General features: G+C 40.6%; 1 protein-coding gene across 6 annotated transcripts in view; it reads right to left on the bottom strand.

Moving 5' to 3' along the window:
• LOC139380559 (extended synaptotagmin-like protein 3) overlaps positions 1-23,171 on the bottom strand; it is a 37,005-nt gene extending 13,834 nt beyond the window's left edge. For 2 of the 6 annotated variants that reach the window (XR_011628446.1, XR_011628447.1), the window contains exons 1-16: positions 22,609-23,171; positions 17,716-17,757; positions 17,266-17,400; positions 14,122-14,198; positions 13,797-13,866; positions 13,402-13,491; positions 13,097-13,152; positions 12,808-12,928; positions 12,211-12,387; positions 11,944-12,026; positions 11,588-11,636; positions 10,935-11,024; positions 10,659-10,721; positions 5,842-5,901; positions 3,543-3,614; positions 1,545-1,652 (exon numbers count right to left, since the gene is read on the bottom strand). Coding sequence is in view for 4 of the 6 variants with exons in the window: in XM_071123323.1 (XP_070979424.1) it covers positions 1,545-1,652; positions 3,543-3,614; positions 5,842-5,901; positions 10,659-10,721; positions 10,935-11,024; positions 11,588-11,636; positions 11,944-12,026; positions 12,211-12,387; positions 12,808-12,928; positions 13,097-13,152; positions 13,402-13,491; positions 13,797-13,866; positions 14,122-14,198; positions 17,266-17,400; positions 17,716-17,757; positions 22,609-23,004 (1,689 nt within the window). In the remaining 2 variants the exon portion in view is untranslated. The remainder of the gene's footprint in view (positions 1-1,544; positions 1,653-3,542; positions 3,615-5,841; positions 5,902-10,658; positions 10,722-10,934; positions 11,025-11,587; positions 11,637-11,943; positions 12,027-12,210; positions 12,388-12,807; positions 12,929-13,096; positions 13,153-13,401; positions 13,492-13,796; positions 13,867-14,121; positions 14,199-17,265; positions 17,401-17,715; positions 17,758-22,608) is intronic. The other 4 variants (XM_071123323.1, XM_071123324.1, XM_071123325.1 and 1 more) reach the window with 4 other exon arrangements.
• Positions 23,172-27,308: the final 4,137 nt, after the last annotated feature.

Below are 27,308 nucleotides of genomic sequence, written 5' to 3'. Positions count from 1 at the left end.
CCTAGGAGGGGTGAGTCACTGATGTGATCTTCCTGTCTGGGTTGGCACCCCCCCTTGGGTTGTGCCGTGGCGGAGATCTTTGTGGGCTATACTCGGCCTTGTCCCAGGATGGTAAGTTGGTGGTTGAAGATATCCCTCTAGTGGTGTGGGGGCTGTGCTTTGGCAAAGTGGGTGGGGTTATATCCTTCCTGTTTGGCCCTGTCCGGGGGTATCATTGGATGGGGCCACAGTGTCTCCTGACCCCTCCTGTCTCAGCCTCCAGTATTTATGCTGCAGTAGTTTATGTGTCGGGGGGCTAGGGTCAGTTTGTTATACCTGGAGTACTTCTCCTGTCTTATCCGGTGTCCTGTGTGAATTGAAGTATGCTCTCTCTAATTCTCTCTTTCTCTCTGAGGGCCTGAGCCGTAGGACCATGCCTCAGGACTACCTGGCATGATGACTCCTTGCTGTCCCCAGTCCACCTGGCCATGCTGCTGCCCCAGTTTCAACTGTTCTGCCTGCGGCTTTGGAATCCTGACCTGTTCACTGGACATGCTACCTGTCCCAGACCTATTATTTGACCATGCTGGTCATTTATGAACATCTTGGCAATGTTCTGGTATATTCTCCACCAGGCACAGCCAGAAGAGGACTGGCCAACCCTCATAGCCTGGTTCCTCTAGGTTTCTTCCTTGGTTTAAGCCTTTCTAGGGAGTTTTTCCTAGCCAACGTGCTTCAACACCTGCATTGCTTGCTGTTTGGGGTTTTAGGCTGGGTTTCTGTACTGTACTTTGAGATATCAGCTGATGTACGAAGGGCTATATAAATAAATTTGATTTGAGTTACCATTCCTCTTTTAATAAACATTTTAAAAAGCTCATCTCCATTGCTATGGAATTAAAATACACAACTTATATAACAATGTTAATAAAATGTTACTCAAGTTATTACATTGTTAATCAAAGCGGCATAAGTCACTTGCAAACAAAATATGAATTTTAAGTATCCAAGTAAGGAAATATCCAAACTTGCCTTGTTGAAAATCGACAACAGCCAAGGTACAGGTGGAAAATAATGTTAATTTGTATTGCGAGTAAACTATCCCTTTAAAATTGGTACATTTGTTTGAAACAAGACACTTTATCTGTACGTGTGTGTAGTTCGAGGAGTAAATCTCATTGGTTGGTTTGATAATCTACTAGTTTAACTAATCGTAGTTGAAGGTGGAAAATCCAAATGTTTCCGAAAAGTAGTCACTTTGTGCGATCTGTATTCAGATATTTGTAGTCACCTCTAAATGGTAGTAAACTTCTTTTAAAAAAAGATGTTACTATTCACAAAGCATATTTGATACTATAGTTATCCCAGGTCTGATGTCTACAGTAGTACAACAGAGAAATGTAGTAAAAAACAAAAAAAATAGTAGTAGTAGAAAAATAAAGTAGACCTGAAATCATAAAAACAGAAAATTAAATTTAAAAGACTACAGACTATTTGCCCATTATATGACATGATCAGGTTTATGTGTGCACTGACTACTGCCAGTGTGAAGGTTTCTTCCTTACTTTATCATGAGGGTTGTATACCTGAATATTCAGTCGCTGGTTTGTTATGCTGTGCACAAAGAAGGTAAAGCACTCCTCCCACACAGGGTCTTTGGATGCAAACACCACCTATAGGAAGGAGAGGGGAATGACAATAAAGAGGGGGCACAATGGAGCCCTTTTCTCAATTGGATTTCCTCGACTCCTCATGTCCTCCTCGTCCTCTCCGTGCCTCTTTTTGAAAACATCAGAGGGAAGCGAGGAAATGTGGAAACAAATGCGCTTGTAAGAAATTACTTTGTCTCTTCTCTAGTGTCTCATCAGGCAAATTACGTTTACAGGAGTGGAATCCCAAAATACACAGTGTACAAAACCTGTTCTTTCCGTGACACCTGTTGACACCTGTTATTTCCATGACACAGCTTTCAGCTGGATTCATCTGGTCTGTCTATGATCCCTTATTGATGTCACCTGTTAAATCCAACTAAATAAGTGTAGATGAAGGGGAGGAGACAGGTTAAATAAGGATTGTGCCATTCAGAGGGTGAATGGCAAGACAAAATATTTAAATGCCTTTGAACGGGGTATGGTAGTAGGTTCCAGGCACACCAGTTTGAGTGTCAAGTACTGCAACGATGCTGGGTTTTTCACGCTCAACAATTTCCTGTGTGTATCAAGAATGTTCCACCACCCAAAAGACATCCAGTCAACTTGATACAACTGAAGCATTGGAGTAAACATGGGCCAGCAACCCAGTGGAATGATTTCAAAACCTGTTCTGAGGGCAAAAGGGAGTGCAACTCAATATTAGGATGGTGTTCCTAATGTTTTGTACACTCAGTATACATGTGTGAAGTGGTGAAAATAAATGTAACTAGCTGCACTATACATTTTACAGATAAAAGGATAAGTAATGTATTACTTTTTTAAGATGTGCAAAGTTTTCTCCTCTGAGAAAACAGCTGTTTCAAAGGGGGTGTGGCTGATTTCAAAACTCTTCCGTGGTAGGACACACCTTTAACATCCTTTGCCGGAGGGGGCAAACAAGGAAACTCCTCATTTCACCTATTAAAGAATTTAAACTCCTACATATGGTGACCACTTATTGGTTTCCGGGTCACGGAGGAGAGGAGGAGTTGAGGAGTGAACAGATTTTTTACCCAATTGAGGAAAAAAATAATCGAAGAAAAACACCTGTTACAAAATTGCAAAATTCCAGGAAGTAAAAAAAAAAAAAAAAAAAAAAAAGTTTTCCCAGAAAACCCAGGTCTGAAGATTCCTGGAATCAGGATAGGAGAAGCAGGAAATTCTAGGAGAAGCAGAAAATCCTTAAATTCAGGATTTCGGGGATTTTAGGGGCCCTACCTGTAAGATACAAGTAACTGCCAAAATAAATAAAACACTAACATAAATTGTCTTAATAGGGTGTTGGACCACCATGAGCAAGAACTGCTTCAATGCACCTTGGCATATAATCTACAAGTGTCTGGAACTCTATTGGAGGGATGCAACACCATTCTTCCTCGAGAAATTCCATAATTGTGTTGATGGTGGTAGTAAACGCTGTCTCAGGCACCGCTCCAGAATCTCCCATAAGTGCTCAATTAGGTTGAGATCTGGTGACTGAGACAGCCAATGACATATGGTTTACATAGTTTTCATGCTCTTCAAACCATTCAGAGACCACGCATGGCATTGTCATCCTATGGGGGCATAGGCATGGTAGCCAAGCATTTTTATACATGACCCTAAGCATGATGGGATGTCAACTGCTTAATTAACTCACACCTGTGTGGAAGCACCTTTTTTCAATATATACTTTGCATCCCTCATTTACTAAAGTATTTGCATTATTTTGGCAGTTACCTGTATATAGAATGGTTAACGGCAGATACAGTCAGTTGAATGATGCAATGGCCAAAACGTATCAGTGGGGGATATACTATATTTAATTAATAGAAGTCACATCCACCTGGCATGACTATCCCTACAATGCAGCAGCATTCAGTATTAACATACCTTGCTTTTCAGATTCTGTTCATCAATGGAGAACTCCACATAAGAGTTTGGATTGTTGTGTCTCCTTGTGAACTATAGATTAAAAGAACATTAACATTGATATAAAAGAGGCTCAGATATGAGTGTGTCAGTGTGTGTGTGTACAGTGAGCTCCAAAAGTATTTATTGGTATGGCTCTGTACTCTAGCACTTTGGAATCGAAATGATACAATGGAGGTTAAAGTGCATTTGCTGTAAATTTTGGTTGTGTTTCAGATTATTTTGTGCCCAATAGAATTGAATGGTAAATAATGAAATTAGTTTAATTGTAAATTATAATATATTTCTAAACCAGTGGAGGACAGCTCGTAATAATGGCTGGAACAGAGCAAATGGAATGGCATCAAACACATGGAAACCACATGGAAACCATGTGTTTGACGTATTTGATACCATTCCACTGATTCCGCTCCAGCCATTACAACGGGCCCGTCCTCCCCAATTAAGGTGCTACCAACCTCCTGTGTTCTAAACACTTCTAAATTAATGTGGATGCTACCATGATTACAGATAATCCTAAATGAATCATGAATAAATTATGAGTGAGAAAGTTAGACGCACAAATATCATACCCCCAAGACATGCTAACCTCTCACCATTATATTAACAGGGGCTGTTAGCATTTTTGGGGGGTTATGAATCATTATTCACGATTCATTCAGGATTATCCGTAATCATGCTAGCATCCACATGAATGTAGAAGTGTTTAGAAACATATTCTATTCTTATTTACAATAAAAGTGACTCCAAAATAACACAATATATATTATTTATTATTTATTTACTATTGGACACCAAATAATAACTTTTGACTACTTTCATACTGTACAGTATAAGTGAATTTGTCCCAATACTTTTGTTCCCCTAAAATGGAGGGGACTATGTATAAAAAGTGCTGTCATTTTTTTTTTTTTTTTAAACCTGACAGTCTGCACTTTAACCTCAGTCATTGTATCATTTCAAATCCAAAGTCCTGGAGTACAGAGCCAAAACACTGTCCCAATACTTTGAGCTCACTGTATTTTTAAATTAACCTGCATAATATTCACTTCATTACTTAGAACCTGTACTTGTCCAACTCCAAATCAGAGATTTCAATGTCAGGAACACTCAGCGGAAAAACAAGAGATTTCACAAAAGTTAGGTAAACAAGCTTCAGCCAGGTCTGACATGTCTGGTTTATGAGTGGCGGAGCGCTCTGGAATGTTCTAGTTTACCTGCATGCAGCTCCCATATTGGTTGCCTTGAGTCTGCATTCCACTCACATGAGAATAATATGAGCTAGGCTCACGTGAGCAAACAGAGGAATGCATCAGCTCATAAGAGAAAAGGTGCTCTCTGTGTATATACACACACACTAGCTGCTCGCACACTATATGACCTAGAGAGGGGAGCCTATAGTGTTAGCAGACTTCAGAGAGGGAAATGTCAATACTTCTTTAACACGGGGATCTACACTATACTGTATAAAAGGACACAAATGCACAAACAGATGAAATAATATAAACTGTGCTACACCTGGCAGCTTGTTAATGTTTTCATGCTTTAGAGAGAGAGGAGCTCTAGACTAATCATCACAACATACAGACAGTGGAGATTGTCCTCTGACTAATCAACCTTCAGAAAAAGTTCTGCATTACCACAGGTCAAAGACAGAACTCGCTGCCTACGGTCCAGAAAGGGACCTTACTTATGCAAAAGGCATTTTCTATGACAGTGTTTAACACTTTCCCCAAAGAGTGACATCAGCGAAACTGAAGATTCTCACAGCTGTGTCACAGAGTGACCAGGAGGGGGAGCAGAGGAGGGGAAGCAGAATCAAAAAGATCAAGACAGGGCAGACAAAGCAGGTATGGGAATGAATACAACAGGTCACACCCTCATGACCTGCCTTCTCCAGAAAAACAGGAAACACTAGTGCTGTACCAGGTATTGTGCACAACGGAAACCATTTACTCCAAACAGAAAAGAGTTTGTTGGACAAATTCATGTAGGTCCCTCCCTGTTTTGTTCTGTTTGCTGCTGTTGGCTTCCATTTGGTTTCTAGTGAACACAACCCTGGAGTACCAGTAGCAGGCCATTCAACTCTGCCTAAGTCATATTCATTAGGCACCAAATGGAAAACAGACTGAAACAGGGAGGAACTACCTGGACATGTCCAATAAGAAACTAAACATTTTAGTTTCCATTGCAAAATGATTCAAAATGTTGTCCTTTATGTGCCCTACTAAATACGACCCATGCATGTGGTCAATCTTACCCTGGCATCTTTGGCGTGCTTCCCATCCTTTTTAAAGTGGCTGAACTCACTGTGGTCTTTCTGTGGTAGGCAAATAAATGGACATTAATAGTATACAATATATATTTCAGATAGAAAAACAAATACTGGCATATGCCTGCAATGAAGTAGAATGAAGAGCATGTATAGAGCAAAACAAATAAATGTAGTGCATGTATCAAAATAACACATTTAAGGGCTCTATTTTCAGCTGGCGTTAAGCAGTTGTCAAATGCACATTTTTTGCAATTTTGACCTGTTAAAGCGGGCTCGAGCCAGGATTAGTAATTTACTTTGTACATGAGCACGCCTGTGCAGAGGTGGGAGAAGTGGTAATATCTGAGGTGTGTCCTTTGGCTCGTGAGACCGCTTTGAAATACATCTTAAATCACCAAAGCTTTATTAAAATATTAAGTTTGTGAGTATCCCCTAATCTATGTAGGCTACTGTACATTATTTGAGCCAGTTCCTGTTATTATTTTGGATGTGCGTAAAAAAACCCTCCATGTAGGTTATATGCCCATCATGGAACGAGAGATGACATGATCTGGTGACACTGGTATTTATTTTCCTGTAATAATTGCTTGTTTTCCATTTCATTTGATAAAGAAAAAAAGCCCTTACAGGCTACAACTACCCTACTATAATGAAAGAAGGTTCAACAGCAATTAATCTGGTGTCTTTCTTATCCTAGCCATGCATTAGCCAAGTAGGCTATCCATAAAAGGTTTCTAAATGGTCTACTCGTGAGGCTTTTGCCATCATGCTTTTGCATTATTCACAATTCACATAGGTCTACCTGCAGCGCATAGGCTACTCCAGTCGGTTTATATCCATCCTGATTTCCAAAGAGCGCCTCTTGTATTCAAATTATTCAGTGCTATAACACCATATCAACGGTAGGCCTAGGCTACATCATGCTTATTGAGAACATATTACGGGAGCCTAGTATTTTTTATTTGAGGAGAAGTGCGATGCGTAAAGGCCTATAGTCGTTGAAGCCAATTACAACAATGTTGACTGTCAACACTCCAAACATCTTGAGAAAACATTGTTTTTGTTATGTTGCTATTACATGTTACTGTAGCCTATGCTATTTAATAAACTCAATTACTGCAGTGAAAATAGCAACAATATTTCTGACACACCCCCAGACCCAGCCAGTGCTAATATTTACCATTGCGTTAGGTTTGATAAAATAGAGCTCTAAAATGTTCAATGCAGAAGGCCACGTTTTATGACAGAAAACTTGAGCACAATTGACCTTTCGCTAAGCCCCGCCCCTCTTGGTACTGTTGCAACCTCGGACAACATCTGCAAAATTTGACCGACCAACATCTTTGTCTACACCAATTCGGCATTGTTCACACCCTCTTAAGCCTTAGTCCCACCCATCTCTCTAAGGATTCACATGTGAGGCCATGTGCTAAACAGAGTAGTGTAGAGTAGTGAACAACCAAAGATTTCAAAAACTAAAAATAGTGAAATAAGTAACCTACAATAAGGAAACCGCCAGGTAAAAATACACTTTATCTAGTTCTTGGCCTATATCCTAATCTGACTTCGGTGCAGGTCATGTTGTTCTTCACATTACAGTCTCTGTATTTGATATAGTGTGTGTTTACCAATCAAAATGTATTTGTCACAAGCACATGATACAGCTATAAACGGTACAGTGGAATGGTAACTTGAAAATTTGCATAGTAGCAATATCACAAATAGAAAGGGTACAGATAAATGTTTTTATAATTATTAGATGACGCTTCCCGAGACACTTGTCTAAATTGATGGGTCATGTGAAAGAAATGCTATAACCCCCAGACACATCAAACTAAGTAGATGGGTCACTATTGTCTAGACATGTACACATGTTCATGAAATACAATAGATGGCTGTAAAATCACCCCCAAACAGTACAAACTGATTGTCATAGTTAGCCACCATGCATGAAATGCTGTAGTATGAATCTGCAGGTAGCTAAAGCTAACCAACTAGGTTCAACGTTTGCTAGCTAGCTAACATTAGGCAATGCAAATGGGTTTCTGAGATAGAAATAATATTACTACACAGATCATACACCTTAGCTAGCGAGCCAGCAAGCTAATGTTTGTTAGCTTGACTTGAAATGAAAATGACTTTCCGACAAAATTAGAAATGTATAATTTCTGAAAATGTAGCTAGACTCTTACATGGGATGAACGTTTCACGGCAGACTGGAACCACTTTAACTAAGTAAGACATCTTGTGTAGTTACAGTGGGGCAAAAAAAGCATTTAGTCAGCCACCAATTGTGCAAATTTTGAGGAAGATGAGGCCTGTAATTTTCATCATAGGTACACTTTAACTACGACAGACAAAAAGAGAAGAAAAAAAATCCAGAAAATCACATTGTAGGATTTTTAATGAATTTATTTGCAAATTACGGTGGAAAATAAGTATTTGGTCACCTACAAACAAGCAAGATTTCTGGCTCTTACAGACCTGTAACTTCTTCTTTAAGAGGCTCCTACCTCAAAACAGTCACACTCCAAACTCCACTATGGCCAAGACCAAAGAGCTGTCAAAGGACACCAGAAACAAAATTGTAGACCTGCACCAGGCTGGGAAGACTGTATCTGCAATAGGTAAGCAGCTTGGTTTGAAGAAATCAACTGTGGGAGCAATTATTAGGAAATGGAAGACATACAAGACCACTGATAATCTCCCTCGATCTGGGGCTCCACGCAAGATCTCACCCCGTGGAGTCAAAATGATCACAAGAACAGTGAGCAAAAATCCCAGAACCACACGGGGGGGACCTAGTGAATGACCTGCAGAGAGCTGGGACCAAATTAACAAAGCCTACCATCAGTAACACACTACGCCGCCAGGGACTCAAATCCTGCAGTGCCCGACGTGTCCCCCTGCTTAAGCCAGTACATGTCCAGGCCCGTCTGAAGTTTGCTAGAGAGCATTTGGATGATCCAGAAGAAGATTGGGAGACTGTCATATGGTTAGATTAAACCAAAATATAACTTTTTGGTAAAAACTCAACTCGTCGTGTTTGGAGGACAAAGAATGCTGAGTTGCATCCAAAGAACACCATACCTACTGTGAAGCATGGGGGTGGAAACATCATGCTTTGGGGCTGTTTTTCTGCAAAGGGACCATGACAACTGATCCGTGTAAAGGAAAGAATAAATGGGGCCGTGAATCGTGAGATTTTGAGTGAAAACCTCCTTCCATCAGCAAGGGCATTGAAGATGAAACGTGGCTGGGTCTTTCAGCATGACAATGATCCCAAACACACCGCCCAGGCAACGAAGGAGTGGCTTCGTAAGAAGCATTTCAAGGTCCTGGAGTGGCCTAGCCAGTCTCCAGATCTCAACCCCATAGAAAATCTTTGGAGGGAGTTGAAAGTCTGTGTTGCCCAGCAACAGCCCCAAAACATCACTGCTCTAGAGAAGATCTGCATGGAGGAATGGGCCAAAATACCAGCAACAGTGTGTGAAAACCTTGTGAAGACTTACAGAAAACATTTGACCTCTGTCATTGCCAACAAAGGGTATTGAGATAAACTTTTGTTATTGACCAAATACTTATTTTCCACCATAATTTGCAAATAAATTCATTAAAAATCCTACAATGTGATTTTCTGGATTTCTTTTCTCATTTTTTTCTGTCATAGTTGAAGTGTACCTACGATGAAAATTACAGGCCTCTCTCATCTTTTTAAGTGGGAGAACTTGCACAATTGGTGGCTGACTAAATACTTTTTTGCCCCACTGTATATATAAAAAAAATACAAATAAAAAGAGTGTGACATACACCTAGCTTCCTGAAATGGGTCACATTTTCCAGGGAAGCCTAATTACCCATTCCATCACTGGCGAAATCCCCACAATGATTTCAAACTGTGTTTCTTATATACAATGAAATTAAAACAGACACCCAATAGTTTCCTGATTGACTGTCATTACAATTGCTTCACAGGAATCTAGTAATGTTCTGTTTGTAGTGTAGCTAGCCACTGAACGGCTCTGAATTCACTGTCAGCATGCAGTCAAAGCTATAACAACTTTTAGAGATAACTAGTGCGCTCAAATCGTATCCTAATGCCGACAGCAGATGGGAGTTGTATTCATAACATTGCTAACTTAGTTAGCTAACATTCATTTTGAGAAACTGAGAGCTAGTTAATAACCAGCTGAGCTAGCAAACAATGTAACAAAGGTTTAATTTCAGATTAGAAAAATACTCCATCAACAAGCTCTGCATTTCAGGAATCACAGTAGCAAATACACCTGGTGCACTGTTTAAATGGCTAAATAATTGAACATGTATTTTTTGAAGAAAATTCTCAGTATTTGCCATAGCCTTCACTGGCTTTCATGCGATTTAAATGTGAGCTTGTCCGAGGACTCGACGACAGTTGTTATCCATTGGAGCGCTGTGAATGGTTGCCCAAAATTCTGAGGCAGATCTTTGCGAAGGGTCAATTGCGATGGGTTACGAATGATGGTACTGGTGATGATAATCTTCAATAAGGGGATTACATTGTAACATTTATATTTGATTGTCATCGGCCTATCACATGATGTTTATGCAAAATTGCTAACTCTTTGTTATATGCATGTGCTAAGGCACCCTGGGGCATTCCGATTGAGTGGAGAGTGTCTTGTTAGTGCTCAGCGAATGTGTACTAATGTTTTCATAACCGAATAAACTTGATTATCGCATCTTATATTCACATCGCAGACTGTTTGTGCTAGTTAACATGTGAGTCTCCGTGGCTGTACAGGCTTGACAGAGGTACTTACTGGTAGATTTGAGGCATTGTCTAGGTACACAGCAAGCATAGCACAAGCACAGCCATCAGATTTCTATAACGGAAAAATAAAAGAAATATACAATATTCGTCAAAGGTTGTATACGGTTAATAAGCACATTTGTTGTTTTCCTTTAGCGCCCCGGGCTGTACAATATGAAAAGACATATCAGAGCTTCCACAACACGGTTTGGGTGAGTCAGCTCAACCGCTTAAGAATGCTTATAAACTGCTTAAGAGTGGTTATAAACTGCTTAAGAGCGCTTACCTCCACTAGGAGTCCCGGGTCAGTTTGTAGAGAGAGCCACTGCAGTTTGAGATGAACCTCTCCACTCGTCACATCATCCAGGGGGAACCACTATGACAACGAAATGGGAAGAGTTTATTCATCTGAACCGAGATGTTATCACCCTCAGAACCTCTCAAAATAAGGCTAGTCAACTCCAGACATGGAGGGCCAAAAGTTCTGCTAGTTTTCTTTTCTACCTGATAGTTGATGTATTGATTTATATCACTGATTGGCAAGAGAGTCTTCTCATTCCATTCTTTAGATACCAAAAAGTAGAAAACACACTGAAACCGGGAGACTACCTTAGCTAATAACAATAATTTCTATTTGTATCCACATTTTAAAAATGTGTTCCGTTGTGTGAAGGGCCATAACCAGGGTTTGAGTTAGTGAGGTCCTCCCTGGACATTTTTTGAAAGTTGAATTTCATTTACTGCATTTCTACACAATTAAAAATGTTAAAATTCTATTTGGAGAACAGCAAAAATGACCCCATCCATTATCACCTTAGCTGCTGTAGGTTCATTCACCTCAGTTAATTAGAGGTAGAGAAAGACAACCAGAAGTATTTTGGCCTTGCAGGACCTGAGTTGCCTATCCCACAACTTAAACATTCAATGTGACCTTCTCACCTTATCCATCTCTTTTTCCTTCTTCACTTCTCCAAAGTCCAAGCGAAACCTACAATGGATAAATAAGCCCTCAAATGGTCAAAGTATCTAACCAGGGCCATGTTCAATAGGCTTTGTCACACAAATGTTGTGGAAAATATTCCAGATAACGTCATGAATAGAGCCGGAATGATACCTTACTCTACATTGTCAGAGGCATATGTTCTACATGACATATTTCTATATGAACATTCCACAACCTACTTGTGCACTACTGACTGTTTGACATAGGTCAGCAGTCAGTGACAAGTGGGCGTAAGAAATCAGAATGGGGAGGTTGTGTCTATTCTCGTGCACATAGTAAGTAGTTTCCTCACTTTCCCAGGATGTCATCCTTGTCAGTGTCCTCGTCAAACACATCCACCTCTAACTCCTGCCCAGGGGCCTCGTGTACCACAAACTGCAGTTGACAAAAAAGGGGATAAAAAACAACAGAGTAAGAAATCATATATTCAAATATATATTATATGGTAATAAATAAAAACAAAGTTTGTATAGACAAAGGGGAGAGAGAATGGGTTGACTGCACGATCGTGAGTGTGTGTGACTACATTTACAGTAGGAGGATTTTCAGGAGTCCCTACCTCATAAACTTCGTTCCAGCGTGGGTGCAGGTTCTCCTGGATGGTCTTGCTTTGAAAGTGGATATTGCCGACCCTAAGCACCGCGTAGGGGTCAGACTTGCCCTTCACCATTCCCATCATATAAGTGTCCTTCGCTATCAGATCCCGGGCCTCCAGCAAGTGTACCCTCACAACTCCCTAAAACATCAAAAAATACTGTAGTTACAAAAAAAGTACAAAACACGCAAGATCTTACTGCACACACCCACTAAAATACAAATTTAACAGAACTAGCATATTTTTAGACCCCCAAAATATGAACACAAGTTAGCCAGCAACACAGGAACCAGATTTGATTAACAGATTTTTAGAGATATAGAAATATTTGAAGACCCCATTAAAACCAATGTTTGGTGTCAAATCTTGTTCTGACATTTCATAGAAAATTACAATTTAATGGAGCCACTTCCAATCATTGGAACTGTGCCATAGATGTGCCATACACCCAAATTGTGTCTATCCATTCTCCTGTGTTGTCCGACCAGAACACCTACTGTACTGGGCCTTTGGCACTGACACAGGTCTCAACACAGTGGAGCATCAGTTTACTGTACTCACACGAGGCAGGGGGAACCTCATCTGGTCCACTTTGACCTGGTCTATGAGGGGGATACACATGCGGTTGGGCAGGACCATAAGGGAAGCGATGATGTCCATGATGGCTGGCTCAGACAGGTGACTGTGGAGGTGAAGGTTGAAGGGCAGAAGTCACTTCAATCTAAAATAGTGATTTTGAAACTGATACATTCAGACCTAAAAAAATCTGAATTTGTAGAACTCTTTTTCAAGGAAAAAAATGCTAAAATGTATTTTGTACTTGTATGGAAACATACAAAAAAAATATTACCTTAGACCTGGAGTGTCTAGGAGGTTGGTCAACCCTGTCCAGTTGATTTGTAGGGTCTGAAAATTAAACCATTTTGAATTTGATAACTTTAAATGAAACAGGTCCCATACTCATTAGTGACATGGTAGGGTTTAAAAAGTTATAGCCTATACTACTAGCCTTGGTCCTCCTGAAAACAAAAATATATAACATTTAGTTAAATAACAATAATAAAGAGGGTGAACGAAGGTAGCTAAAGTTTTTTTTTTTTTATCTCTGGGTGTCATAGGTATAAATAACAAACAGAGCCATCTTTCAGAACCCACCGGCCGACGAATGAAGAACATAGTGACTCCTCCCACCAACGGGGCATTTCCAATCAGAGGTTCCAGAATGACACGCAACATGCCTTGAAGCTGAAAAATAAAACATTCTGACATGATTAGAAAAGGGCTGATATAGATCAATTTAAAGATCAAAACCAGTTTTAAAACAGTTCCTCAAGAGGGGAAATTTCTCTTCAAACCAAAAAAGCTAATTACACACAATGCAAATTGAACACACGGCTTGATGTGAGAGGAATAATGTGACGTAACCTGTTTGTCATGATAACAATGTTCAATTTTGAACCACAGTCATCCTAGGCTAGCATAGGGTGGTTGCATGTGCCAGTAGGACATGGAGCCAAGCTGGATGCCACACAAGAACATCGGATGCCTACCCGAATACTTTTGACCCCAGCAGTGATGGGCGGCTTCACCTCTGTGTCGATGTCCACATCCCCATCGTAACTGTGACGCAAAAAGCACTGTCAACAGCACAAACATATCTGGGACCAAGCTAAATCCAAAGCCCTAATAGTTTACAGGGAGTCATAGAACGGACTACAGTACCTTGTTATGGATTTTCTGGGACAATAAAACTACTACTTCTGCTGTACTCCTAACTACAACATGTATCTTGATTCTACTAGCCATTGTAGGCCTATTGTGTCTTTATTGTGCTGTACTGTGTGTTATTGATTCGATTTTGACTACTACTATTACCTTATGTGAAGGTCCATAACCACCTGCCTCTTGTCCACTTCATGGGTGTACACTTTAAGTCCAGTGATTCGGAGGGGCTGAAATTAGGAGAATATATATATACAGTGCCTTGCGAAAGTATTCGGCCCCCTTGAACTTTGCGACCTTTTGCCACATTTCAGGCTTCAAACATAAAGATATAAAACTGTATTTTTTTGTGAAGAATCAACAACAAGTGGGACACAATCATGAAGTGGAACGACATTTATTGGATATTTCTAACTTTTTTAACAAATCAAAAACTGAAAAATTGGGCGTGCAAAATTATTCAGCCCCTTTACTTTCAGTGCAGCAAACTCTCTCCAGAAGTTCAGTGAGGATCTCTGAATGATCCAATGTTGACCTAAATGACTAATGATGATAAATACAATCCACCTGTGTGTAATCAAGTCTCCGTATAAATGCACCTGCACTGTGATAGTCTCAGAGGTCCGTTAAAAGCGCAGAGAGCATCATGAAGAACAAGGAACACACCAGGCAGGTCCGAGATACTGTTGTGAAGAAGTTTAAAGCCGGATTTGGATACAAAAAGATTTCCCAAGCTTTAAACATCCCAAGGAGCACTGTGCAAGCGATAATATTGAAATGGAAGGAGTATCAGAGCACTGCAAATCTACCAAGACCTGGCCGTCCCTCTAAACTTTCAGCTCATACAAGGAGAAGACTGATCAGAGATGCAGACAAGAGGCCCATGATCACTCTGGATGAACTGCAGAGATCTACAGTTGAGGTGGGAGACTCTGTCCACTGGACAACAATCAGTCGTATATTGCACAAATCTGGCCTTTATGGAAGAGTGGCAAGAAGAAAGCCATTTCTTAAAGATATCCATAAAAAGTGTTGTTTAAAGTTTGCCACAAGCCACCTGGGAGACACACCAAACATGTGGAAGAAGGTGCTCTGGTCAGATGAAACCAAAATTGAACTTTTTGGCAACAATGCAAAACGTTATGTTTGGCGTAAAAGCAACACAGCTCATCACCCTGAACACACCATCCCCACTGTCAAACATGGTGGTGGCAGCATCATGGTTTGGGCCTGCTTTTCTTCAGCAGGGACAGGGAAGATGGTTAAACTTGATGGGAAGATGGATGGAGCCAAATACAGGACCATTCTGGAAGAAAACCTGATGGAGTCTGCAAAAGACCTGAGACTGGGACGGATATTTGTCTTCCAACAAGACAATGATCCAAAACATAAAGCAAAATCTACAATGGAATGGTTCAAAAATAAACATATCCAGGTGTTAGAATGGCCAAGTCAAAGTCCAGACCTGAATCCAATCGAGAATCTGTGGAAAGAACTGAAAACTGCTGTTCACAAATGCTCTCCATCCAACCTCACTGAGCTCGAGCTGTTTTGCAAGGAGGAATGGGAAAAAATTTCAGTCTCTCGATGTGCAAAACTGATAGAGACATACCCCAAGCGACTTACAGCTGTAATCGCAGCAAAAGGTGGCGCTACAAAGTATTAACTTAAGGGGGCTGAATAATTTTGCACGCCCAATTTTTCAGTTTTTGATTTGTTAAAAAAGTTAGAAATATCCAATAAATGTCGTTCCACTTCATGATTGTGTCCCACTTGTTGTTGATTCTTCACAAAAAAATCCAGTTTTATATCTTTATGTTTGAAGCCTGAAATGTGGCAAAAGGTCGCAAAGTTCAAGGGGGCCGAATACTTTCGCAAGGCACTGTATATATATAAAAAATATATGCTGGCTGTGTCTGAATAATCATACTTGTGTGTTAAATAGTAGCAAAAATATGTTTTATAGTATGGGAATTTGAAGAATTGCTTTGCATGCAAATATAGTTTTTTTGGGGAAATGGAGGTGTTTGTTAACATTCATTTAATACATAAATGGTAATAAAAAAATGCATTTGCTGTTAGCAAGGAGATTGCATAACTGGGCGCTAATAGGCCTAATATGTTTATGTAGGCCTAATATGTTTATTTCATATTCTAATTATCTCCTGATTGGTTTATTCCCGCTACTACACAACAAATCTTACCATTCATTAGGAATGTGCATCATTCCCTTTCAAGATGATTCGATACATATCAAGATACATGCATGGCCTCTGATACGATACAGGAACAATACGTTTTAGTTTGAAACAATTCGGTGTGATTCGGTTTGATTAGAGAACAAATCGATGCGATGCACTAACATGTTGCATAAACACATTCATTTTTCATTCTAAATTAAAATCTGCTGCTGATGGAGGGTCATGAGAGAGAGAGAGAGAGAGAGAGAGAGAGAGAGAGAGAGAGAGAGAGAGAGAGAGAGAGAGAGAGAGAGAGAGAGAGAGAGAGAGAGAGAGAGAGAGAGAGAGAGAGAGAGAGAGAGAGAGAGAGAGAGAGAGAGAGAGAGAGAGAGAGAGAGAGAGAGAGAGAGAGAGAGAGAGAGAGAGAGAGAGAGAGAGAGAGAGAGAGAGAGAGAATAATGTATGTCTATGGGGTATGTACTGTGTGTGTGTAAATTATGTATGCCTATGGTGTATACTATGTAGGCACCTGATTTGAGCCATAAGGGAGACTAGGCATCTACCACCCCACTTCCACTATCAGATTAGGGTGGGCCCCGCACTTAGGGATTTTTTAGAACCTATCGCCCAGTAATTAACTTGTTATTTTTGCGGATTAAGTGTTTGAGCTTGTAATGCATTAATAATTATCGCTTACAAATTATCCATGACAATACCAATGAATATATAGCACAATTTTGAATTTTACCCCAATCCCAAAATCGAATGGTTTTGAAGTTTAGCAGAGAGGAAGAGGCAAAACGAGAGGGACAAAAGGCCACATAATCAGTCTTCTCCAGCAGGTAGTGTTTTGTATTCACCAAGCATGGAGTTTTTGTATGGAGTTCAATGAGAACGTTTCAAGTTTGGTTAACAAAAAATGTAACAGCTTATTTGCTACATGTGGCTTTGATCAGAAAAATTTGTTGAGAATACAAATCCTATGATCTCCACATACGGCAACATTTTGTGAGGAATTAAGCACGGTTGATAAATGAGGCCCCAGGTACTAGAACTTATACAAACCTAGAACCACGAGGTGAAACCTGATATGCTAACACAACAAAAGCTCTCTCACTGTATGACCAAAGTGGACTTTTGTGAAGGTGAATGTTTTGAGGTATGGGCTGGACAATCTGATGGATGGCTGGATCTTCTCTTTGAGGAGCTTCTCCATGAACATGCCAAAGAAAGGCCACGCCTGCAGCAAAATCTAAAGACATACAGACAGACATATGACCAAAGAATGACAGGAGAACTAGTTGCGATCAGCATAACCAAATCATTGTGTGGATAAACAAATGTAGAGCATAACATTGAGAGGTTGTGTATGTGATATGTCATTGAAAACAATGTTGTTTTGAAAGCTTTGCGGGCAACATGTCAATGTTTAAAGCAGTTCATGGCCAGACCATCCCCAAGACTACACTAAACAGATCTGTTTGTGCCGTCGGGCCAACTCCATTGCTGAGGTGACAACAGCACAACAGACAAAGAGTGACCTGCATGAATGGAAAAAACATTTTACCTTGTTGAGCCAGTCAACCTTCTCAACTTCGGGAAAGTGTACCTTTGGGAAGAGAAGACACAACTTTACAAGAGAGTTTGGTTGACACAAACCCTTGTGGTTCTGTGAGTTGGCAGGAGTCCAGATAATGAAGACATCCTCATTTAAGACTTACTTTTGAACTTTGAATAGGTCAACATTGTATGCAGGGAGATGGACATATTAGACAAAGAAACAAATCAGAGGCACATTTGGTTTGACATATACAGTGGGGCAGAAAAGTATTTAGTCAGCCACCAATTGTGCAAGTTCTCCCACTTAAAAAGATGAGAGAGGCCTGTAATTTTCATCATAGGTACACTTCAACTATGACAGACAAAATGAGAAAAAAAATCCAGAAAATCACATTGTAGGATATTTAATGAATTTATTTGCAAATTATGGTGGAAAATAAGTATTTAGTCACCTACAAACAAGCAAGATTTCTGGCTCTCACAGACCTGTAAACTTCTTTAAGAGGCTCCTTTGTCATCCACTCGTTACCTGTATTAATGGCACCTGTTTGAACTTGTTATTAGTATAAAAGACACCTGTCCACAACTTCAAACAGTCACACTCCAAACTCCACTATGGCCAAGACCAAAGAGCTGTCAAAGGACGCCAGAAACAAAATTGTAGACCTGCACCAGGCTGGGAAGACTGAATCTGCAATAGGTAAGCAGCTTGGTTTGAAGAAATCAACTGTGGGAGCAATTATTAGGAAATGGAAGACATACAAGACCACTGATAATCTCCCTGGATTTGGTGCTCCACGCACCAAATCGAGGGGGTCAAAATGATCACAAGAACGGTGAGCAAAAATCCCAGAACCACACAGGGGGACCTAGTGAATGACCTGCAGAGAGCTGGGACCAAAGTAACAAAGCCTACAATCAGTAACACACTACGCCGCCAAGGACTCAAATCCTGCAGTGCCCGACGTGTCCCCCTGCTTAAGCCAGTACATGTTCAGGCCCGTCTGAAGTGTGCTAGAGAGCATTTGGATGATCCAGAAGAAGATTGGGAGAATGTCAGATGAAACCAAAATATAACTTTTTGGTAAAAACTCAACTCGTCGTGTTTGGAGGACAAAGAATGCTGAGTTGCATCCAAAGAACACCATACCTAACTTGAAGCATGGGGGTGGAAACATCATGCTTTGGGGCTGTTTTTCTGCAAAGGGACCATGACGACTGATCCATGTAAAGGAAAGAATGAATGGGGCCATGTATCGTGAGATTTTGAGTGAAAACCTCCTTCCATCAGCAAGGGCATTGAAGATGAAACGTGGCTGGGTCTTTCAGCATGACAATGATCCCAAACACACCGCCCGGGCAACGAAGGAGTGGCTTCGTAAGAAGCATTTCAAGGTCCTGGAGTGGCCAGTCTCCAGATCTCAACCCCATAGAAAATCTTTGGAGGGAGTTGAAAGTCTGTGTTGCCCAGAAACAGCCCCAAAACATCACTGCTCTAGAGGAGATTTGCATGGAGGAATGGGCCAAAATACCAGCAACAGTGTGTGAAAACCTTGTGAAGACTTACAGAACATTTTTGACCTCTGTCATTGCCAACAAAGGGTATATAACTAAGTATTGAGATAAACTTTTGTTATTGACCAAATACTTATTTTCCACCATAATTTGCAAATAAATTCATTAAAAATCCTATGTGATTTTCTGGATTTTTCTCATTTTGTCTGTCATAGTTGAAGTGTATCTATGACGAAAATTACAGGCCTCTCTCATCTTTTTAAGTGGGAGAACTTGCACAATTGGTGGCTGACTAAATACTTTTTTGCCCCACTGTATAGTGCCTTCAGAAAGTATTAATACCCCTTGTGTCACGCACGCCCTGGTCTTTATATTTTGTGTTTTCTTTATTATATTGGTCAGGCCAGGGTGTGACATGGGTATATTTATGTGGTGTGTTTTGTCTTGGGGTTTTCGTAGGTATTGGGATTGTGGTTTAGTGGGGTTCTCTAGCAAAGTCTATGGCTGTCTGAATTGGTTCTCAATCAGAGGCAGGTGAAAAATTGTCTGGTGGAAAATTCCTCTCCCAGTGTCTGGTGAAAAATTCCTCTGCCAGTGTCTGGTGGAAAATTCCTCTGCCAGTGTCTGGTGGAAAATTCCTCTGCCAGTGTCTGGTGGAAAATTCCTCTGCCAGAGTCTGGTGGAAAATTCCTCTCCCAGAGTCTGGTGGAAAATTCCTCTCCCAGAGTCTGGTGGAAAATTCATCTCCCAGAGTCTGGTGGAAAATTCATCTCCCAGTGTCTGGTGGAAAATGCATCTCCCAGTGTCTGGTGGAAAATTCATCTCCCAGTGTCTGGTGGAAAATTCATCTCCCAGTGTCTGGTGGAAAATTCATCTCCCAGTGTCTGGTGGAAAATTCATCTCCCAGTGTCTGGTGGAAAATTCATCTCCCACTGTCTGGTGGAAAATTCATCTCCCACTGTCTGGTGGAAAATTCATCTCCCACTGTCTGGTGGAAAATTCATCTCCCACTGTCTGGTGGAAAATTCATCTCCCACTGTCTGGTGGAAAATTCATCTCCCAGTGTCTGGTGGAAAGCAGGCTGAACCAGGTTTTCCTCTAGAATTTTGCTTGTGCTTAGCTCCATTCCATTCCATTTATTTTTTATCCTGAAAAACTCCCCAGACCTTAACGATTACAGGCATACCCAAAAACATTATGCAGCCACCACTATGCTTGGACATATGGAGAGTGGTACTAAGGTGTTGTATTGGATTTGCCCCAAACATAACTTTTTGTCCTGAACGCAAAAGTGTTAATTGATTTGCCACTTTTTTTTCAGTATTACTTTAGTGCCTTGTTACAAACATGATGCATGTTTTGGAAAATAAAAATTCTGTACAGGCTCCCTTCTTTTCACCCTTTCAATTAGGTTATTTTGCTCCATCCTCAGTCTTCTCCTCTCATTGCCATTAAACTCTGTAACTGATTTAGTCACCATTGGCCACCATGGTCAAATCCCTGAGCAGTTTCCTTCCACTCTGGCAATTGAGAAGGGAGCCTTCCTAAGAAGGGCGCCTGTATCTTTGTAGTGACTAGGTGTATCAATACATCATCCAAAGTGTAATAATGTCACCATGCTCAAAGGGATATTCAATCTTTGCTTTATTTTTATCCATCTACTAATAGGTGCCCTTGCGAGGCATTGGAAAACCTCATTGGTCTTTGAGGTTGAATCTGTGATCGACCTTACAGATAATTGTATGTTTGGGGTACAGAGATGAGTTACTAATTTAAAAAAATCATGTTAAACACTATTATTACACACAGAGTGAGTCCATGCAACTTATTATGTGATTTGTTAAGCAATGTTTTACGCCTGAACTTATTTAGACTTGCAGTAATAAAGGGGTTGAATACTTATTCACTCAAAACATTTCAGCTTTTCATTTTTAATTAATTTGTATACATTTTAAAATACATAATTTCACTTTGACATTATGGGGTATTGTTTGTAGGACAACAGAAAAAACATTTAGTCCATTTTTATTTCAGGCTATAACAAAATGTGGAAAAAGTCAAGGGGTGTGAATACTTTCTGAAGGCACTGTAAACTTCCCTTTTTAATATTTTTTTTGTGTCAGAGTAGCCTGGTACCAGATCTGTTTGTGCCGTATTGCCAACTCTTATGGCTATTGTAATGCTAAACAAAGAATATGAGTTGGCAAGACCGCACAAACAGATCTGGGACCAGTCAGAGTGGTTGAATATAGAACTGCGTCGTCTTAATCTACCACAGTGTGGGGTTCTGATATTGAAATGAAAAATACTGGTTTGGCAGGACCTGATGACTAATCAAGGGATTGTAATCCCAAACCTTGTGGGAGAGCAGGAGATGAAGGTCACAACCCCAAAAACAAAACGGGAACATTGCGAAATACAAAATAGCCACTATATTGTTTTAACAATGACAACTACTACTTCAACTTTACTCAACATGTTCACAAAATACTATTCTAAATGTACAACAGCCTCAGCAGTGGCACTTTATTATCTTTGTCAATGTTTCCTATTAGGCATGGGTGTGGTAAGGCATGGATGAATGAAACCTCCTGCAGCATAATCACACAACTATGATGTCAACACTTCAAATCACCAAAAATATTCCCATGATGTCTCTAAATATTAATGTGTCCACAGGAATGGATTAAGAACACTGCTCTATAGCCTACAGTTATTTGGGGACACAGTAGTCAATGTGGCACTGACGACTGCCTTTGGCAAAACACAGAGGCCCAACATTCACTGCAATTTGGCAATAAACCACAGCTTGATTCAAACGCAAGAAAGAATACGGGGGTGAAAGCTTCTGCACTTGCATATTACACTCCCAAACAATACAGCCACTGCCACTACTTTGTTATTTCCCAACAATGGAATGCAATGTTAGGTATTACTATTATTGAGGCAGAAACTGGCTGGAAGATGATGACAAATTACTATTCTACAGGTTTGACCATAACGCTATATTGCTATAACAATCATACAAGTAGGCTAGTGCTGAGCATCTGGTCTTAGTGGGTAATTAGTATGCTCATACACACATTTAAAATAGGCCTATGTAGGCTCTATTCTTAAGAGTGCTTTGCTTTAAGTCAAACAAAACCTTCCAGACATGAACTCCCCCAAGGACATGAACAGCTGTAGCCTAGATGAGTTCATTCATTATGTAAAATGTGTAGAAACGCCTACTGATCCAGCAGGACAAATTTCATTGTGTGTGTGACTGAGTGCGTGTGTATATGCATATTTTTCATCTTATGCCAGCCAGAGTACCACATAACATAACTTTTTTCCACATATGGGGGACAACCTCTGCCTACATCAACAGCATACCAATACATACCCAAGTTGCCATATTCAATGTTTTCAACTCGTTGTGGATCACTTGTGTTTCGTTATCCAGAAAGTTCATAGCCGTTCCAATTCGGATATCTTTCCACTTGCGGTTTTTCTTCCACCAAATGATCAGCATCATACACAAGAGGATCCAGATGACGCTGAGGCCGAGGTACCCTGTCAAATACACAGGATAAAAGACCAATAGCGCTCTCCCGAAGTACATCAGAAATTCCATCAAGAGTTGGTTGACCACGCTCGGGCTCAACGTCCCCGTGCTTCCCGGGACAGTGCGCTCGCCGAATCCTTCTCCCTGGACGGTTCCTTTTGAATCGCCTGAATACATTTTGTCAGTAGGTGAAGCTCTGGATGTAGTAGTCGGTACGGGTAGCTGTTCGGCCATATGGGCCCTACTGAAGTCCTTTTGCGCTCCTAAAAAAATGTGTTACGCTGCATTGCAATGTCCTGACTGTTGAAGTCAAATCAAATCTATTGATTTGGTAGCATTGGCTGTTGACTGATATATCTGAGTCAAATCTAGTAGTTGGGAACTTCCGTATTTGTACCTGCACAGGTGGCTACGCCCAAAAACCTCTCCTAACCTGACACCTCGAGGCATTCAGTTCGCTTGAAAGTTTGCTACGTTGCTGAACAGTTTGTACTGAATGACACGTTTTCACCAAATGTTATTGAAAATACTTTGATGTGTGTTTGGTGGGTGTGTCTTGAAGCAACGAGTGACGTGTTTAAAGGGCGGTGGCCATGCTGACAGCGTTCCCCAACCCCTCCCCAAATTTCAACTGGTCGATCAGTACACCACCATTTACGTTAAATTGAACGTTTCAAAACGTACAAACGTACTGAATGCAATCCAGCTGATGCCCCTGCAGCCAGTCATTAAAACTAGCCCCTGTCTAAAAACATAGCTCTTAGATTTCACTTGACAAAGAATGTAGTAAAACTGGTTTTCCATTTCAAGAGACCTCTCTTTTCTGCAATGTCTAATCTAGGTAACTATGCCTTGGCAACATGTCACACAAGGGCTGTGCATTGACCTTGTGGGGGTATGTGCTAAAACATATATAAAAAATATTGTGGCCTACCATTAATATATCCAACCCAACATTTGTTTCCACTATCATGTATTCCAGTGGGGTTCAAACCTTTTGACCCACTACCCCAAAAAAGAATGGTACAAAACCTGCTACAAGCGTGCAAGCACACACTTGCAATGCCCGCAATTTCTACACAAATGTAGTCTGTCATTACAGCCTAATGCCTCGATCACACCAACAGACTTATTCCATTTTGGTATACCAGAAGTACATTAATTTCAATGCAACACTGTGTTCGCCCTGCAGCGTTGCAGAGGCAGTTGCAGTGCGTTCTATGTGTAACAGTTTAGCTTCCGTCCCGCTCCTCGAACCAGGGACCCTCTGCACACATCAACAACAGTGACTCTCGAAGCATTGGTACCCATCGCTCCACAAAAGCCACAGCCCTTGGAGAGCAAGGGAAACAACTACTTCAAGGTCTCAGAGCAAGTGACATCACTGATTGAAACACACCCCACTAACCATTTCACACCAGTTACACTCACCCCCCTTTTCCACAGCAACCAGTGATCCAGGTCAACAGCATCAATGTAACAGTTTAGCTTCCATCCCTCTACCCTACCTGGGCTTGTACCAGGGACCCTCTGCACACATCAACAACAGCCCCCCTCGAAGCATCATTACCCATCACTCCACAGAAGCCACTGCCCTTGTAGAGCAAGGGAAACAACTACTTCAAGGTCTCCGAGCAAGTGATGTCACCAATTGAAAAGCTATTAGCTTAACTAGCCAGCCATTTCACATCGGTTACATATATATTGGATTTATCGATAGTATGCATCAAACTGTATGTGTAGATGGCTTGACAGAAATGGCAGCAGAAGGGGAATGTTGAACCTTTGTTGCACATATATCCAGACAATGCTGTGTTCAATTTTGCGCAATCAAGCTGTTGGTGTGATCTAGGCGTAACCCCTTGTTGGTGTACTAGCTAGTTAGCTAGAGTTGTACTAGATAGATAGGGTGTAGTAGCTAGGTAGCATGTGTTTACAAGCTAGATAGCTAGTGTGTACTCGCCATAGAGAATGATAGAGTTCTCTAGTGACCAAAAGGCAATTTTAGCATGGGCAGCGCCATTGAGTGTACACCATGCTTCTGCCATTTTAATGTCACTCTAGCCAGCCTTCTAACCGTTTGTATTCTTATTTCAAAATAATCCTACATGCTGTGTAGTGAAAGAGTGCGCTGTTATTTAATCAAATGTAATATGTTAATCAGATTTAATATGTGTAAAAGAAGGTATCACATTTTTGCTTTAGTTTATTGAAGAGAGTTGTATCTTTGTAAATGCGCTCCACAAACATGTCATTGTGGGCACAGGACAACACAATCCCACCATTCAATACCTGTGACAATCAACTGCTCCTGAACTCAATAATGTTAATGGCGCTCCTTCAACTTGTGTGTGCCATGCTCAACTTTGAGGTATCTACAGTCAATGTAGCTTGTTGCATTTGGGCCTTTTTCTTCTATAAGCCCGAATGAAGGTCTCTCAAGTGGGTAATATAACAGATGCACCTAGCCATGGTGCATTTGGGTGGATAACCAGTCCACACTTCCTGTAGTTCAGGTTGTTCATAGTTGAATAGTCCCTCAACACCTCTGTCTCCATTTACAGTATTCTCTTTATCTGTGCCATTTGACTAGTTCCTCTCAGCTATGTTTTCAGCTGTGCTTTGCACTCTCACATGGCTGACTTCCCTAAAAGTAGAAGCAGTCACTCCTCAAGGAGTGCCACTCAGGCATTTCACTTGGACTTCTTGTGGCTCCTTCAATCGCATGTGACTGTGACATAGACACAGACATATATTTCAGGTGTAACTGCGCTTGATTGGTTAACGCATACAGTATGCATGGTCTGTTGCCCTTAACTTCATATGGCTGCAGGGGCAGTATTGAGTAGCTTGGATGAAAAGGTGCCCATTGTAAACAGCCAGCTCCTCACTCTCAGTTGCTAATATATGCATATTATTATTAGTATTGGATAGAAAACACGCTAAAGTTTCCAAACCTGTCAAAATATTGTCTGTGAGTATAACAGAACCGATATTGCAGGCGAAACCCTGAGGAAAATCAAAACAGGAAGTGGCTTCTATTTTGAAAACTCCATGTTCCATAGCCTCCCTTTGCTGGATTTAAAGGAATATGAACCAGATTCCTTTTCCTATCGCTTCCTCAAGGTGTCAACAGTCTTCAGACATAGTTTCAGGCTTTTATTTTGAAAAATGAGCCAGAACGATAACATCGCGTCAAGTGGTCACATGAGTTTTGCTCGCGCAACAGAGTTTGGATAGGTATTGCTTTTCCCTCTCCTACTGTGAAAGACATTTGCAGTTGATATATTATCGATTATATATTTTAAAAACAACCTGAGGATTGATTATAAAAAACATTTGACATGGTTCTGTGGATATTATGGAAACTATTTGGAATTTTCGTCTGCGTTGTCGTGACCACTCTTTCCTGTGGATTTCTGAACATAACGCGACAAACAAACAGAGGTATTTTGGACATAAAAATAATCTTTAGGGAACAAAAGGAACATTTGTTGTGTAACTGGGAGTCTTGTGAGTGAAAACATCCGAAGATCATCAAAGGTAAACGATTCATTTGATTGCTTTTCTGATTTTTTGTGACCAAGCTTCCTGATGCTAAGTGTACTTAATGTTTTGTCGTGCGATCGATAAATTTACACAAACGCTTGGATTGCTTTCGCTGTAAAGCATAATTTCAAAATCTGACATGACAGGTGGATTAACAAAAGGCTAATCTCTGCTTTCCTATATTGCACTTGTGAATATAAATATTAGTAGTAATATTTATTGAATGTAGCGCTATGCTATTCAGCGGTTGTTGATGACCCTTATCCCGATTGGGGGATTGTAGCCATAACAAGTTAACTGGTAGCCCTGCAGTGGAATTTCGAATCAAATCAAATGTTATTTGTCACAAGCACCAAATACCTTACAGTGAAATGCTTACTTACAAGCCCTAACCAAAAATGCAGTTAAAAAAAATAAAAAATACCCCCCAAAAATAAGAATAAGAAATAAAAGTAAGAAATGTCTACACACGGTTTGTTGTTTATATTAAAACCTTTTCATTAAATACATTTTAATCTGAACTAAAGTTTTGTTGCTAAGGATTTCACAACGCGGTTAGCCTTTACGGCTGGGACTGCAAGTTGATGTTCCTTTTTTTTGTGTGGATTCCGCAAGTGCTAGCTGGCTGTACTACAGACACCTGTCATCGTCGTGGGAAAGACTCATTGTTATCTTTTCGTGAGACAACTGGTTGCAGTAAAGAGCTAAGGAGATCCTGAGGGAAATCGATGAGTACCAACAGCTTTACGCTATGGAGGAACAACATGCTCCATCATGGAAAGATCCGACAACCTCACAAAATAACTTTAACCCGACAAAAAAAAGAAAAACAGATTAATCTACAGACACGGACAATTTACTTACCATTGAGGTAGATGCTGGGGCTCTGGCTGGAATCCATGCAACACTGGAAAAGTTATGTGAGGAGGTAGCAGGGCTGAGGGGGGAGTTTGGAGTTCAGCCAGAATTAAATGATCATACTCCAAAGA

Source organism: Oncorhynchus clarkii, chromosome 22, assembly GCF_045791955.1.
Source record: "Oncorhynchus clarkii lewisi isolate Uvic-CL-2024 chromosome 22, UVic_Ocla_1.0, whole genome shotgun sequence".
Lineage (NCBI taxonomy): Eukaryota > Metazoa > Chordata > Actinopteri > Salmoniformes > Salmonidae > Oncorhynchus > Oncorhynchus clarkii.
The sequence above is the reverse complement of the archived record's forward strand: the minus strand, read 5'-3'. Positions and strand labels throughout refer to the sequence as shown.